This window comes from Lithobates pipiens, unplaced genomic scaffold, assembly GCF_037356315.1.
Source record: "Lithobates pipiens isolate NorthernLeopardFrog02 unplaced genomic scaffold, aLitPip1_a1.2 Scaffold_23, whole genome shotgun sequence".
NCBI classification, from domain to species: Eukaryota; Metazoa; Chordata; class Amphibia; order Anura; family Ranidae; genus Lithobates; species Lithobates pipiens.
Window position 1 is genome coordinate 244,099,672 of NW_027507785.1, and position 17,710 is coordinate 244,117,381.

The 17,710-nt window shown below is 40.3% G+C and overlaps 1 protein-coding gene across 2 annotated transcripts in view; it reads right to left on the reverse strand.

Moving 5' to 3' along the window:
• Positions 1–3,678: 3,678 nt before the first annotated feature.
• Positions 3,679–17,710, reverse strand: part of LOC143928223 (calcium-activated chloride channel regulator 1-like) — a 70,943-nt gene continuing 56,911 nt past the window's right edge. For both annotated transcript variants that reach the window (XM_077452972.1, XM_077452973.1), the window contains exons 10-15: positions 15,084–15,190; positions 12,494–12,715; positions 10,553–10,823; positions 9,310–9,474; positions 7,744–7,974; positions 3,679–4,981 (exon numbers count right to left, since the gene is read on the reverse strand). In XM_077452972.1, coding sequence (XP_077309098.1) covers positions 4,611–4,981; positions 7,744–7,974; positions 9,310–9,474; positions 10,553–10,823; positions 12,494–12,715; positions 15,084–15,190 — 1,367 coding nt within the window. In that variant the 3' untranslated portion in view covers positions 3,679–4,610. The remainder of the gene's footprint in view (positions 4,982–7,743; positions 7,975–9,309; positions 9,475–10,552; positions 10,824–12,493; positions 12,716–15,083; positions 15,191–17,710) is intronic.

Consider the following 17,710-nt stretch of genomic DNA (forward strand, 5'->3'; position numbering starts at 1 on the left):
CTATAAGACTCCAAATCCTTCCTCTGCACTTAAAAGCTTTCAAAAGACCAAGATCTATGTTTTTGAACGCTTTCAATTTCTAAAAACTGGCAGCGATGGTTTCCAAGTAAACCGGAAGTGATGTCACGTCATCGTTTCGGGTTTACCAGAAATGGGAGACTCTGCTGTAGAAGCATGTCTTGCTCTAATATTGGACAAACCAGAACTGCAGTTGAATTTTGCTATCAGAAAACAGAGCAGCTGCTCATGTTGACTAGTATCACTATTAACTCTTCCACATATATTATATACACTAAGTAAATTAAAGAATCTTACACATTTTTACTAAAAGTTTCAGTTTTATTTTAAACATTTGGATAAAAGATTTAGCATAAAACAAAAAATAAAGAAAAGTGACAAAACTGTACAAACATCTGATATAAAAATATACATTTTTTTTAACCTTTTATATCACTTTCACACCTGAACATTGTAGGTGAAGTGCAATACAATAAAAAAGTCCTGCTTGCTGCATCTTTTGAGCTTTCAACAAAAATGTATATAGAGTTCAATGGTAGCGCACCTAATATGCACATAACAGATGTGAATTGAGTCTAGGCTAGGTTAACACTTCTGTAGGTGTGGGACTAAATGTAAATCACACGCTTTTCCATACCTGCCGCAAAAAAACTCTACTGTTATTAATTCTTAATGGCACCCCAAGAATTGGAAAATGCAGAGTGGTTACCTGTGCTAAGGGATTGCATGGCACTGCAGCTGCAATTTTGGAAAAGACTGCTGTGCCCATGCAAATGCGGCCACCGGAAAAGCAGCATAGTGGGAACCTTGGCTTAATGTTATTTTTGTATAATCTGTCTCTTTACTGTCACCTGTATTACACCTTAAGTAGCAGTACCTATACAGATTTTAGGAGCAGTAGCAATTACACTGAGGATTTGTGGTAGTCTACACCAGTGGTTCTCAACCTCAGTTCTCAAGTACCCCCAACAGGCAATGTTTTGGGATTTCTCTTAGATAAAATAACCATCCAAAATACCAAGCAATTGACTCTGATTGAGGCTGGGTTCACACCTATGCGAACTGGATGCGTTTTTCTCCATATCAGGAAAATGTGTCTGACTCTCTATGGAGTTGGTTCAATTGTCTCTGCGGTGGCTGCGGAGCGCACTGCACAGAAACGCTGTGCATCTTTGCCTTCGTTTCAGGGTCAAATTCAAACAAAGATTCTGCTTGATTTGTCCCTGAAACGAAGAACAGGGATGGACAGCATTGCTGTGCGATCCACTGAACTTTTAGGTGTGACTCGAGCCTTAAAGCACCTGTGCAAGATAATGGAAAACCTGCAAACATGGCCTGTTGGGGGTACATGAGGACTGAAGTTGAGAACCACTGGTCTACAGTATATATTTGTATCACAGTTTAAAATGTTAAATTAGAAGATAGAAACCAACATTGATTATGCAACCAAAATTAGGAAATACTAAAAGAGAAGAATAGGTTCATAAAAAAAATTATACTCACCTAGGAAAATGCTGCATCATTTTCCCACTGTGAGCGAGAACTGAGCGATCAATGGCCGCTGATAATTCGGCTCTCAGTCTTTAGTTAGCTCTGCCCCTCCAGTGCTCACTAGAGTGCTGGGCTGTGGAAGGGGCAGAAGTTGCTGGCTTAGACTCTCAGCAGCTCGCTGAGAGGCTGAGCCAGCTACCAGTCCAGGCATCTGGGTGAGTCCTGACTGTAAAGTCGGGATAGATCCAGAGCCTGGACCAGCTGAGTGATGTCAGCCGACAGCAGGCTTTAACCCGCTGTCAGTTGAAAATGGGTCACAGGAGTGCAGAATGAACTTCACTCATGTGATCAATAGAAGTAGGGCCAAAAAAGATTACTTCTCCTTAAACCACATCAAGATCTGTACATTCAGTTGTAGATCTTTCAAAGTTGCCCATATCTGGAAAAAAAACACTTTTGAAAAGGTATGAAACCCATTTAAGCTCCAGTAAAACAATGACATTTGGCAGGTATGCTTGTAGTAGGCTGGCGTATGACAGTTATTGAATCATTTAAATATATGTCACGTGCCCTACAGAAAAAAAAAGGTGTGTCCATTTCATTTTCTTTGGAAAGCAGCCACAGCCAGAGTGTAAAAAGCCTGTCCTCTGCCAGCATGGTACAAAGAACACATTCCCTGCTGAATCAGAGCTAGGAGGAGCACAAGCTTTGCCGATTGCAGTGCTATAGGTCTGACTCAGCAGGGGACATGTCGAACCTCTGTAGAGAGACCACTATTTCTACACAGCTCAAAGACCACACTCTACAGTATGTTGGCAGGGGATAGACTTTCTACCCTAGATGTGGCTCCTTTCTATAGAAAAATATCTGAAAGATATTGAACACCTTTTTTTGTGATGCACCTGACCCGTGTTTAGATGAATATGAACAGAAGTTTAGTTGAGCTTTAATCAGTGAATGTCCTTCTTCTTATTCTTCAAATACTTTTACCAACAAATAGAATACATTTGTGCCATTTTTATATGCATGGCACTACCATTGTTCCCCACCATAATCAAAATGACAGTATAGCCTAAAAAAATGTTAATGAATTGTTAGGCTTCTAAAATTAAATACAGTATCAGTAAAATTATTCCCGTTGGCAGCTAGCACACAAGCCAGAAAAACAAATTTCTTCTGAGCATAAGAAACATTTGCTAAGCTTACATTCAAACACAAATATGGGTTAGCTTTTTTAGCATACCATACATTAAGGAGATACAAGGTAATGTTCACATTTAAATCAATAGTAGAGATACCCATAGACATGAGATCACCACTGGCGGATCAAGGCCAATATTTGATGGGTTGGGCAGAGACCATAAAGCTACTGTTTCCTAGGATAAAAAGCTAGATGTGGCTTTATGCACCTTTCATGCCCATTCCTATCGACACAAAAATAAAAAATGCTTGATTTGGCCAATTGCTCGTGATTGTACAGGAAACTTGTTTGCCATCCATATTTTAATGTCTATGGCCAGCTTTACAATGGCTATATCCATTTTAAGCAGAGTAAGTCAATATGTAGTAGTCATTACTTAAACAGTCCAGCCAAATATCTCTTTATCCAGATTCAACAGTAATTTACAGTGTTTTGTGTACAGTGTAACATAATCTTCTAAACAACATTTTAAGAAAGGCTCCCAACAGATAATTGGGCTGATCACTGCTTTATAATGGAACAATGTCCAAAAGAGAAGTATTGAGAACTTCCATAATTTGTACATCCATACCTCCTCAAAAGAAGAGAGAAGAAAGATTTTAAAAGTGTCCAGGAATGTGGTCATAAAAGATCTGAGATTTTTACATTTGGCTATCAAAGACAAAAAAAAAATGTTGAATATAAATGGGTGGCTTGCAAGTTTTAGGCTTTTTTTTCCGGCTACCATAAAAGGTAATCTTCATAGTATACAAATCAGTTTAAACTGATAGCAATGGATGCTTCAAATTGCAGAGGGATGATCAACTTGTTCACTACTTAGAATTTCTTGAACAATTTATATTTGCTTTAAGTTGGTGTTCTGTCACCAATGTTTTACCTTCGTTTTGATATACATACATTGCTATACATACATACACCTGAGATGAATTGCCGCCAGTTGCATGGCCTTGATTTGTTTCACCTTGTGCTTTTTTTTTTTTTTTTTTTTTTTTTACTTGTTAGGGTCCTTTCATACGGGGCGGATCAGTGATGATCCGCCCCGTGGATATCCGCTTGCTCAGCGGGGATCGCTCCATTGATCCCCACTGAGCAGGTAGAGGACAGGTCTGTCTCTGCACACTGCGCAGGAACGAACCTGTCAAAGCGCCGCTCTCCCCTATGGGACATCGGATGATGATGGACCACAGTGTCTGTCGTCACCCGATCCGATGACGGATGGAAAAGTAGGTTTTTCTCCGTCACACTTTTTCAGATCAGAGCGGGTCGGATGTCAGCTGACATCTGACGCTCCATAGACCTCTATGAAGCATCCGTTCAGGTCCGCCTGAAAAACTGACAGGCGGACCTGAATGGAGCAGTAGTGTGAAAGAGCCCTTAGCTTTTTTTTTTACTTCCCTGTGTAGCATGGGTAGGTCTCCACACTTCAATTACAATTGGGGCTGACTGACACTTATGAACTTTCCTGTGCACTGAAGTTCAAAAAATGCAATTTTAAGAACCGCAATTTTCCAAAGAAATTGCTATATTGGTTTAAAACATGTTGGGGGGGGGGGGGGTGGAGTATTTTTCCCTATAGACCCACATTTTTTATTCAGGTCAGTTGAATTAGACCTCTAAATCCCATCCAAAGCTTGTCATATATGCACACGCTACAACATGTTAATGCTTGAGTGTATCACTGCTCATAGCACAAGTGTTTTTATTGCGCAGTATTAAATTTTAGGGGATTTTCAGCCTAATGTTTCAGCAATTCCCAAGCAGTTATCATATCACACGTCCTTTGTAAATTTGCTAACACAGCTTCTTTCGTTTTCTCTGCTCGTTAACGTCAGCAGAATGCAATATTGTTCAACAGTTTTCCAGACAAATAACATAACATAAAGTCTTCTTCAACTGTGTCTCAGATATGAAATCCAGTGAGTGCTGTCACAAGAGTGAGGACGACAATGCTTAATGTTCCAGTTACCCCCATGGCTGAATTACCTGGTTTTTTTGTTGGACTAGGCTTTGGTTGTGGTGGAGGTGGTATGAACATGATTGCCCTTGCCAAGTTAGATGGTTCTGATTTTAGATTTACTTTGTCTATGGCAAGCAAGCTGAAATAAAGAACAGTTCCATTTTTTATAGTGAGATTTTCCGGGGTAAAACTGAAATGTTCTACAGATCCAGATGGCTGTGGTGTTAGACTGGTGATGTTTATAACCGTGCCATTTTCAAAATTAACCAACAGTTGCTCGCTGTCAAGACTCATCCGTAAATCATACCTGGAAGCTGAAATGGAAACGATGAAGAAAATGAACACCCATACAAGCTAAGGATAAGCTTTTTATATGATTTGAAGTCTATTGCCTTTCCAGCACTATTTTACTTTTATAGCCTTAAAGTGCTTGTAAACAATTACAGACCACTTTGACCTACAGGTAAGCCTAGATTAAGGCTTACCTGTAGGTCCAATAAATATCTCCTAAACCTACACGGTTTAGGAGATATTTGCAAAAAGACAGGCACCGCTGTCTTCGGCACATGTGACATAGACGACGGCGCGCAGTCGCACTGAGCATGCCGCTGCTAATGGCGTTATGCGTCATCGCGGCTCCGGCTAATCACAGCCCAGAGCCACGATACCCAGAAAGAAGATGGACGCGCCGTGGAAGAGGGGACAGCAGTGGCATCGCTGGCTCCTCTGTCAGGTAAGTGACACATAATGGGCTACTATGCAATGCATAGTAGCCCATTATGCTTTACCTTTGCAGGGAAACAAAGAGGAAGTAAACACATCAGGGTAATAATAATAAAACTGATAAGCTACACTTTGATTTTCACAGTATCCTTTTAACTTTCTCATTTTGTATGATGCATTAGTTAGAGTTTTGTTTTGCCACTGGGGAATTCTGCCTCCGTCCGTTTCTCCTTCCTCTTCCAACTCCACACCTCTTCAGTTTTATTGACTAGTTATACTTTAACAAATGTGCAACCCCCTGCTCAGTCCCCTTCTCCGAACCTCTATGGTCCTTAATGCTTGATCTTTTTCCCCTGTCCCTGGGCATGGCTGGGCCACCCACTTTACTGCCATGTCTGTATCTCCTCTCTCACCAAACTGGTGCATGCTCCTGCGCTCACTCTCAATTCATACCTCCATGCCTCCCCTGCTTTCACCCACTTTTGCCCCCCCGCACCTTTTCGAGATACACTACCACTTAACTTCATCCTCCCCTGCCTGCTTCCTGCACCCCCCCCCCCCCCACACACACAGACACACTCATTTTATTTTTATCCTAAACTTGGCAATTCTGGAATGGATGCACTTGAATTTAGACATATGCAGTTTGTTTCATTCCGAATTGAAATTCTGACAAACTTTCATTTTTAAACTTTCAAATTTAGATGCATCAGAATTTCCGAATTACAATAGTATTGAATTTAAGCGAATCCAAAATAACGTAAAAATAATTCGGATGAAATTCGAATTTGAATCGTTTTCAAATAGTTTTTGAATAGGAATAGTTGTCAAATTCGAATTCCAAACATTTTCGAATTCGAACAGTTATCACATTTTAATGGTTTTCTAATGCGAATAGTTTTTGAATTTCCAAAGAGAATGAAACTAAATGGAAAATAAAGGCATAGAATAGAAAAAAAAGAGAATATAACAGAAATTAAAAGAATATAATATAATAGAGTAAAACAAAACAATATAGAATAGTAACTAAAAAAACAGAATAGACTAGAATATAATAGGAATTGACTAATGGTCTAATAGAATTGAATAGATTTTAACATAAAAAGAATATAGCAATCTTCTGGAATTCAAATTTCAAATAGAATAAATTTGAACACATAAGAAAAGAATATAACAGAAAATAATAGAATAGAAAAAAAAAGAATAGAATAGAATTGAATAGAGTAGAAAGAATATAACCATTTCCCAAAATTAAAATCAATCCAAATTTAAATAGAATAGAAAAGAATAGATTAACATAGAATAGAAATTTACAGCATCGTATAGAAAAATTACAATAGAATAGAATATAATAGACTAGAAAGACTATAACCATCTTCCAAAATTTGAATTTCGAATAGAATAAATTTGAATAGAAAATAATAAAACAGACTAGAATAAAAAATAAAATAGAATGGAAAAGAATAGAATATAATAGAATAAACATATAGAAAAAGAATACAATAAAAAAAAACAATAGAATAGAAAGAATATAACCATTTCCCAAAATTCAAGTAGAATCAATTCAAATAAAATAGAAAATAATAGATTTAAATAGGAAGATGGTTATATTCGTTCTATTCTAATCTATTCTGTTATTTTTTTCCTTACGGTTGTGTTAAATATTTACTATTCTATTCTACTCTATTCTTTTCTATTCTATTCAAATTCAAACTGATTCTATTTGAATTTTGAAAAATGGTTATATAATTTCTATTCTATTTTTTTTATTCTATTCTTTTCTATTCTATTCAAATTTCAAAAGATGGTTATAATCTTTCTATGTAATCCTAGTCTTTTTATCATTCTATTCTATTCATTTCTATTCTATTCCATTCTATTCTTTTATTTTCTAGCCTATTTTGTTCTGTTTTACTCTATTCTATTATTTTATTTTCGGTTATATTCTTTTCTATTGTATTCTATTTTTTCTATTCTATTCCTTTATTTTTTATTCTATGTTATTCTTTTTGGAAATTGGAAAACTATTCAAATTTGAAAACTATTAAAAATTTTAAAGAATTCAAAAACTATTTGAAATCGAAACCTATTCGAATTCAAAAATGATTGGAAAACTTTATTTGAATACGAATAAACAAAATGAATATCCAAAAATGAATTAAACTGATTTAACTAAACTAATTTATGTAAGTAACGAATCAAAACTAAACACATTTTTTTCATTCTGCACATGTCTATTTAAATTTGAAAGTTTATATTATAAAGCAAAACATCATGTGTGCTACTGAGAACTTTAGGGTACACCAGCAAGAAAGCCAATATTAACTGTATGGTTAATTTAAAAGAATCTTACCATTTCCTTTATCCAGATCATCACCAGTTGCTGTCCATGACAATTTGACTATCTGGCCTTCTATTATTGCGATCAAGTCAGTAATTTTACTTGGTCTATAGGTATCTGGAATAGGACCTGATGGCACGTTTGTGATCACAAATGCACCTCCTGAAGAGGTTCGAGAGAAATTTCCCACATTCAAATTCTCAAAGGTATTTTTTGGTTTTGGAGGATTAGAAATGAGGGTACCTGGAAAAAGAGGGAAAAACAATAGATTTATCAGTTTTTGTAAAATACAATAAACTACTAATAAACCAATAATTGACCAATAATTATACAAGGAGATTTTAATGATCAGGACTTTTTTTCAGCAGGAACGCAGGGGAAAGCAGTTTCAGCACCTCCAGCTCTGAATGTATGTAATGGCAAGGGGTGCTGGGGTGTATTGGAGGGTCTATTGATGTTGGCTGCTGGGGGATCTATTGTTACTGGAGGGGATCTATTTTTACAGGGGGAGAGTCTATTGCTGCTGGGGAGGTCAGTTGTAGCTGGTGGGGGGGTCTATTGTTGCTACTGGAAGACAATTGTTTCTGGGAGACATCTACTGTTGAGGGAGAGGTCTATTGTTGCTAGCTGTTCAGAGTCTATTGTTGCTGGGGGTGCTCCATTGTTGCTGGCTACAGGGGATCTATTTTACTTCCTATCATTAACAAATGAAATGCAAATTACTTAGCACCACAAATTCATATTGATTCTGTATCCATTACTGAGAGGTGGGTAGGGGATGGAACCAAGGAATGGTGCTCGGAGGTGGGTAGGGAGTGGAACCAAGGAATGGTGCTCAGAGGTGGGTAGGGAGTGGAACCAAGGAATGGTGCTCAGAGGTGGGTAGGGGGTGAAACCAAGGAATTGTGCTCGGAGGTGGGTAGGGGATGGAACCAAGGAATGGTGCTCAGAGGTGGGTAGGGAGTGGAACCAAGGAATGGTGCTCAGAGGTTGTAGGAGGTGGAACCAAGGAATGTTGTTTGGAGATGGGTAGGGAGTGGAACCAAGGAATGGTGTTCTGGGGTGGGTAGGGGTGGAACCAAGGAATGGTGTTCTAGGGTGGGTAGGGGTGGAACCAAGGAATGGTGTTCTGGGGTGGGTAGGGGTGGAACCAAGGAATGGTGTTCTGGGGTGGGTAGGGGTGGACCAAGGAATGGTGTTCTGGGGTGGGTAGGGGTGGAACCAAGGAATGGTGTTCTGGGGTGGGTAGGGGTGGAACCAAGGAATGGTGTTCTGGGGTGGGTAGGGGTGGAACCAAGGAATGGTGTTCTGGGGTGGGTAGGGGTGGAACCAAGGAATGGTGTTCTGGGGTGGGTAGGGGTGGAACCAAGGAATGGTGTTCTGGGGTGGGTAGGGGTGGAACCAAGGAATGGTGCTCGGAGGTGGGTAGGAGGTGGACACAATAAGTGACTCGGAAGGAGGCAGTTCCTGCACCTATTCTCTGAGAAAAAAAGCCCTGTTAATGATAATGTATAAATCTTCAGAGTAATCTTATTGGCAGTGCTATTGTTATCTGCTTCATTTTGGAAATTTTCTTACCATTTTCAACATAACCAGGTAGATATAAAGCCCGACTTTTTGGTATGCCTGCTTTTGAATCTTGTCCATAATTCTCAACCCGCACTTTCAAATTGTATCTTCCATTTTGCTTGTAGCCTGTGAAGTATCTGGTATATATTCCATCATTCTTGATAATATCAGCACCTTAAAGAAGATAAATTAACAGATTCAAATATCTTTTTTTAACTGTATGGTCATTCACTTCATGTTATTGCATTATGTAAAGTATGTGTAAAGTCAACACTTTGGTTTTATCAGATCTGTATTTCCTTTGTGGAGATTCATCATCTGTGTCCTGGTGACTGTGGTCATTGGGGCAGAAACGTTTGATTATTGTAAAATGTTAAAATTGACAGCAGAACAAGGGGGATTTCCCTTCCCTTTGAAGATAATTATTCTTAATGTTGTGTTTCTGGGACAGGAAGTAAAGGGAAATCTTCCTGATAGGACACTTTCAGGAAAATAAATCTCTATTGGGTTACGTCACTTTGTGAATGGTCCTGTAGTCTTCTGGGACCTGTGATGTGTGTGTCCCAGATTATTGAGGGGGGGGGGGGAGAAGAACTTCCTTCCCCCCTGACTGGGTGATCCAAGTGGAAGTGGGACCAGGAACCTGTCAAACCCCCAGCACCTAAGCCTCCAGCACCCCCGAATCTTATAATTAAATCTGCTAGTATATCTAACACTCCCCTCCCTCTAGACTGACAATGCTGTTTCCAAACGTGCCTCCTGTGCACCTCCATCCAGACTGGAGGCACTTTAATACAGGAGTTGTGTTACTGACCAGATCACAGGTGAAAATAGAGGGAAAAACTACCTAAAGACCTAAAAAATAAAAATAATGCAGCCACCATATCTAATGACTGGTAAGCTGCAATATATTATATATTATATATTATATATTTTTGGTTTCGGGTTTAATGGTGCTTTAAAGTTCACATTTAAATGAAAATTTCCCTAGCCTCCTAGCATGCCTGTACTTATCACTTCTGATGGCTGCTGCCTCCCATAGAGAATTTTCTATTAAACATGTACATGTACTTTAGTTTTCAAGGAGATATATGTTTCCATTACATGAGTAATATTTCTGTACTTCTGTGTTGTATTGTGTGTACACTATAAAGTCTTTGGGTAGCCTTAGCACACACTTGCCCATGACAGGAAAAATGACAAAGAAGTAAATAAATACAAAAAAGTAAGTAAACTGCATATAAACCATTACCTGCCCCATTGTCCAGGAGAGGTAGCGGTGTAGAAGTTCCATCTTGTGCTTCAATGTAGGCAATCACTTTCACTCCTAGAACTGGAGAAACCCCTTGTGTTACCGTAGCATACACAACCATTGGAGTGGGGAAGCTGTTAGTGTCTGCATTAAGAAATGGTTCAACAGTAATTGGGGGGATATTTGGATCTGCTGCTCGGGAATTCACCGTAATACCAAGGACTTGAGCTGAAGATTGCGTGTTGCATATTTTGTACGGCCAGTCGCCAGGCTATAAAGAAATAAAATTATAGTTGGAGATTTCACAGTTGCATGACAGAGAACTTCTGAGGTATGGTACACATTTTATGTTATAGAAAATTCTAGACATTTGGGGAAATCCTGTGTTAATTTAGCTTTATCATGGTTCTAGCATGTCTGTTGATGTCTATATGCTGAAGCCTGTTTGAAGTGGTGGTCCATGCTAACATTTGTGTTCAACATTCCATGACTGGAGTTGAAGAGTGCTTTAAAGGTTCTTTTAAAAGCCCCCTTGCCCCAGCATTTTTGGAATGTACTGTATTTACCTGACATGCAGCTTCCCAGGTCGATACTACACAGCCATTCTTCAGAATTTTCCCAGTCCTATACTACAGATGCCATGCAGGTTTACATCCAACTCCACAGGTTTCAGGGAAAAGCCTATCTATAGATCATCAATTTGCTGCAGTGTTTTCCATTAAAGTCAAGTTTTGGCCATGCATGCATAAAGTGCAAAGTACAGGATCAGAAAAAACTAGAGAGGCTATGAGATGCTGGGCCAAATGAACAGTGAAGCATAACATATTATAAAAAGTTGTCTCAGGATAAATGATCTTCAGACATGAGGTTTTTTATCTTAATGCATAATATGCATTAAGATAAAAGCCTTCTGTGTGCAGCAGCCCCCCTCAGCCTCCCTAATACTTACCTGAGCCCTATCTCTGTCCAGTGATGTCCAGGAGTGTCTGGGCTGTCTGAGACTCTCCCTCCTGATTGGCTGAGACACAGCAGCTGCACCACTGGCTCCCAATGCTGTCACTCAAAGTCAGCTAGCCAATCAGGAGAGAGGGGGGGGTGGGGCGGGGCCAGGGCTCCATGTCTGACTGGACACAGGAAGCTGTGACTTGGCTTGGCTGCCCCCATAGCAAGCTGCTTGCTGTGGGGGAACTCAACAGGACCCAGAGAGCAAACAATTGTGCTGCAAGTTTGAAAATGACTTGCTAAGCTGTTGCTAGACTTGCCAGGCTTCACAAGTCCGCAGTACAGGACTCCAGAACAACTTTCTTTGCAAACATTTTGCAAATCTGCTGCAAGTTCTGGATCAGTTATGCTGTGCATTAGTCATCCCACCACAGGGGTCACTGTGGCTGAATTTTCATGCTGTAGACTTGTAGAGCTCTTTTTGTAGACTCACCAATGCAACTTTGCTTTTGCTAGAGATTTGCCACACAAATTTGCTACAATTTGGAAAATGTTGCACTAGAACCTGTGCTTCAAGTGCTCTGCAAGTGTGCAACTTGCCTGTGAAAATGTGCAGCAAGACTTACAATTCAACACTGCCACAAATTTGTGGCAAGTTATCCTTTGCTATCTGGTGAGGGAGGGGCCAGTAGCACCAAAGAGGGACCCGAGAAGAGGAGGATCTGGGCTGCTCTGTGCAAATCCTGGGCTTTCAGCTTTTGTTAATGACAAAGGAAAGAACAAGCAAGTGTGTTCTAACCTCAATTAGATTGGTGCCAAACCCCCAGTGCCTTACCACTGAAATAAACGTTTAAAATACAAAAAAAAGCATATAGTATAGTAAAAGCATACTAAAAGTGTTAAGTGCGCAAAAGTAATACATTGCAAAAAGAAAACACCCCCACATAATAATACTAATAAAAAATAATAATAGTAATAAAAAATCTATAGTTGTTATACCTGAGCAGTGCCTGGAACTGCGTAACGGGCGGACTTCAAGGCGGCATCAATTGAAAACTGGGCATTCTCATATATTTTGCCAGATGGATCTGTCAATTGAATGCTTGGGTTGATAACGCTCCAAGTCACTAAAAAGAAAGTTTCGTTGCCCACACTGCTGTCGATGGTCACTTTGCCAGTCAGACACTGATTTGGTTCTATTGCTGTTGCAGTACTTTCAATCTGTAATAGCAGACATGGACATTAACGTACAAACATAGAAGAACACAGAAATGATTTTTTTTTTGTTTTATTGCTATCCAGTATATTTCCCATCACTTTCTGTTCTGGGATCAATGCTCTATCAGACAGGAAGTAAGGGAAAATCCGCACCAGCGAAAAAGATGACAATAAAAACACGAGTTCTAGCATTTTCACACTTAAAGTGGTTGCAACGTTTTTTTTTTTTTATCTTAATGCATTCTATTCATTAAGATAACAAGGCTTCTGTGTGCAGCAGCCCCTCTAAAGCCTTGTACACACGGTCGGAGAATCCATCGGAATGCAGACCATGTCGTCGGATAATCCGACTGTGTGTGGTATGCATCGGACTGATTCTGTACGAATCTCCGTCGGACCCAATTTTCCAACATGTTGGAAATATTTTCCGACCAACTGGTTTGATCGGACATACTCCGATCATGTGTAGAGAATTTTGATCGGACCAAGTGCCACGCATGCTCAGATCAAATTCCTACATCAAAGCTATTGGCTACTAGTCCCATCGTAATGAAATTACGTCATCACGTTCTGAATGATCGGATTTTTCGACAACTTAGTCCGACCGTGTGTATGCAACAGTTTCGGACAAGATCTGACGGGCAAAATCCGACAGACAAAATCCGACGGATTTGGTTGGCAGAATGTCCGACCGTGTGTACAGGGGCTAATACTTACGTGAGCCCATCTGGCTCCAGAGATGTTGCAGGAGTGTCTTGGCTGCCGGAGACTTTCCCTCCTCATTCGCTGAGAAGGCAGCAAGGCGCCATTGCTGCTGTCAATCAAATTCAGTGAGCCAATGAGGAGAGAGAAGGGCGGGGCTAGGCAGCGGCTCCGTGTGGTTCAGGTGCCCCCATAGCAAGCAGCTTGCGGTGGGGGCACTCAACAGAAGGGAGGAGCCAGGAACGCCAAAGAAGGACCGGAGAAGAGGAGGATCCAGGCTGCTCTGTGCAAAACCAATTGCACAGAAGAGGTAAGTATAACATGTTTGTTATTTTTAACAAAAAAAAACTTACTTTACAATCACTTTAACTTTAAAAAATATATATATTTCTGTCTGTGTTGCTGTGATCTCCCTCCACTTGCTCTCTTGGTGACAACCTTTTTACCTGACAGAAAATGAAGGAATCTCTCCAGTAAAGCCTGACACAAGCTCTAATGCCCTGTACATAGGATAGGATTTTCCGACAACAAAACCGTGGATTTTTTTTCTGAAGGATGTTGGCTCAAACTTGTCTTGCATGCACATGGTCACACAAATGTTGTCGGAAATTTCGAACGTCAAGAACGTGGTGACATACAACATGTACAACGAACTGAGAAAAATGAAGTCCATTAGCCAGTGTGGCTCTTCTGCTTGATTCCGAGCATGCATGGACTTTTGTGCGTTGGAATTGTGTACACATGCTCAGAACCTGCTTTCAAACATTTGTTGGAGGAAATTCTGACAACAAATGTTCTATGGAGCATACACATGGTCGGACTTTCTGACAACAAGCTCACATCCAAAATTTGTTGTCGGAAAATCTGATCGTGTGGCTGATCGGGGCTTAATCCTTCCCACCTCTATCCAAAACAAAAAAAAAACGGCAATAGGTACACTTTAATACAATCAAGATGCTTCAAAAGAAAAGGTGTTCAATGTCTTATGCTGTATACACACGGTTGGACTTTCCGGCAGAAAAAGTCAGACGGAATAATTTCATTGGATATTCCGATCGTGCGTGGGCTTCATCTGACTTTTTTTTTCAAAAATTCTGGCAGACCTAGAAATAGAACATGTTTTAAATCTTTCCGATGGAACCAATTCCTATCAGGAAAACCGTTTGACTGTATGCTATTCCGATGTACCAAAAACGACGCAAAGGCAGCTATTGGCTACTGGCTATTGAACTTCCTTTTTCATCCACACTCTGCAGGGCACAGGCGTTTCTACTCAGGCTGTGGTTTATTTGTGAAGAAAACAAACTGCAAGCCTTATCATACTTCTTTTTTTTTTTTTTTTTTTTTTTTAGATGCACCTGAAAAGACATTAAGCTAACTTAAATGAAAAGTTCTATTGGGGCTTTATTTAAAAAAAAAATACATTTCTCTTTATCATTTAAATTATATACATCATAGACATATGATATCATTACATATACAAAGCACACTTCTTGTTTTAATAGCCAAAGGATGCAGTTTTGCAGCACGATGATCATGCTTTATTCAGTACTATACTATAGATGGGGGTATATTCATGTGAAATTACAGTCAGGTACGCTACAATAATAACTCAGTATACTTATTGACTAACATTTTATGATAGCTTTGCTACAGAGAATATACATACCTGTATGGACTGAGCTTGGACATCCCCACTGCTAGATTTGATGCCACTGAAGGAATCAATTAAACCATTGGCATCGACTTTATCTGACGAATATAGTTTTAAACCACCTGCAGAGAATGAATAAACATTTATTATACATGCTAATTCTTTAAAGCCATGCATTGCCTCTTATGACGCGTACACACGATCGTAATTCTCATCGGAAAAAGCTATGATGGTTTTTCCGACGGAATTCCGCTCAAGCTTGGCTTGCATACACACGGTCACACAAAGGTTTGCTGAACTTTCGACCGTCAAGAGCGCTGTGACGTACAACACTACGACGAGCCAAGAAAATTAAGTCCAATGCTTCTGAGCATGCGTCAAATGGTTTCCGAGCATGTGTAGGAATGTTGTGTGTCCGAATTGCTAAATACGATCGGGATTTCCGATCAAAACTTTTTCCGTCTGAAAAATTGAGATCCTGCTTTCAAATCTTTGCTGGCAGGAATTCGGCCAGCATAAAACTGATGGAGCATACACATGGTCGCATTATCCAATGGAAAGCTCTCATCGCTGTTTTGCAGGCTGAATTTCCAATCGTGTGTACGCGACATTCGTTTTTAATAACTACAAATATATGTACATCCACACAGCATTGGGTGTATTTAAAAAAAAACTTCCATAGTAGTTCATCCATCAAACTTCAAAGTTCATTTTGTACAAATAGAGCAAATAAGTATGCTACTTACCTCCATCTAGTGGCCATAGTCTGGTATTTTCTGCATTCAAACATTTAAACTGCAGAGCCAGATAACATTCAATTTTGCCACATTCACACAGAACACATTTTCAGGAAGAAGGAAGAATAGTTATGCAATTTTTTTATAAACACATCCCTAAGTGTTCAATTGTTGTGTGTTTCAGAATATAAAGACAAGGGGGGCGTGGCCGGCGCGTGACTGGAATGGCCGCCTGAGAACTGAGCTCTCCACATACATAGGGGCATTGAGCGACTTCCAGCTAACCTCAGCCCATACCGAACGCACGGTGACCGTCCTAATCTCCCGCTCTATCACGGGAGAATGTCCCTGAAACGAAAAGACTCCAGACCGCCCCGCAAACTGACGGCTTTTATGTACCAGCCGTCGGCGCGGCGAGGCCAAGATGGCGCCGCTCCGTCAGGAAGCCTCACATACGCAGCAGCCGTATCCTCCTTGCATGGAAACACTGCATCCAGAGACTCTCCTAATAATGTGGTAAGCGCTTCGCAGGGTGGCGATCCACTCCGCTCCCCCCCTGGGACTCCTACTACCCAAAGCCCAGTCAAAAGCAAAATGAGGCTGGATGCCTCAGGGATAGATGGCGATGGCTGTAATTTAAGAGAGCTCCCCTCTCATACACCTGCACTAGGCCCACAGCCAGATGCCATTGCCTCTTTCCCCACCATGGGACAAACTGTTATTGATACCACCCTAAAAGAGATGCTTATTTCACTCCGTAGTTCTCTACAATCCGATATGCTCTCATTCATGCAAGGATTTGATAACAAATTGGGCCTAATAGATACCAGGGTCACTCACTTGGAATCTAACATGGATACCATGACTGCCACCATTAATGATTTAATTGATTCGCATGAGGCACAGGCACAGGAAACTAAATGGCTGACCGACAAATTAGCAAATTTAGAGGACAGAGCCAGGCGTAATAATTTCAAGATCAGAGGAGTGCCCGAGTCCATTCAAAATACTGATCTGCCTGCCTTTGCTAAAGGCCTGCTTAAATCACTACTGCCTGAAGCAAAAAATATGGAATTGCTTATTGATCGGATACATAGACTGCCAAAACCTGCGTTTCTGCCGGACTCTGTACCCAGAGATGTTATTCTCAGGGTACACTTTTTTCACATTAAAGAACAGTTTATGCAAAAAGTAAGAGCGCTACCAGCACTCCCTGATCCATATGCTCAATTACAGATCTTTGCTGATTTATCCCAGCATACCCTGAGTAAACGCAGGCAACTTAACAACATCACTAAAACCCTGCGCAACAACCAAATCCAGTATCAGTGGATTGCACCTGCCAAACTCTCCATCACTCACGCAGGCACCAAACATGTCGTAACCTCAGTACAGCAGGGTTTACGGATGCTGAAAATCTGGAATGTTATTCCTTCCAACAATGATATGATGCCTATGGATCAAAGTAACACGGGAACCATGTCGCCACACCCCTTACCTCAGAGGGACTATGGTCACATTCCATCTACCTGAATGGCTGAGGTCCGTCTATATGGCTATGTTCTGTGGTTGTGATCCCTGCTCACGCTCGGTTTCACTAGACTTTTACCCCCATCCAGGGCTCCTAGACACTGTTGTGTTGTGTCTCTGCCCTGAGCACTGTTAGTGCTGGTTTCTATTTTTTGTTGTATATTTTTTTTTTTTTCTTTTTTTTTTTTTGTTGTTCTACCGTTCATTTAACTGACATATACTCCTGGCCTGGAAGCAATCTTCCCTCATCAATCAACCCTTGGGCCCAAAACCCCCCATCAGCACAGCTTCCTCTTGTGACCAGTGTTCTATCCCCCTCCCCCCCTCCTCCCCTTTTTTTGTTTTTGTTTCTCTTCTCTTTTTACAGGTACTTCG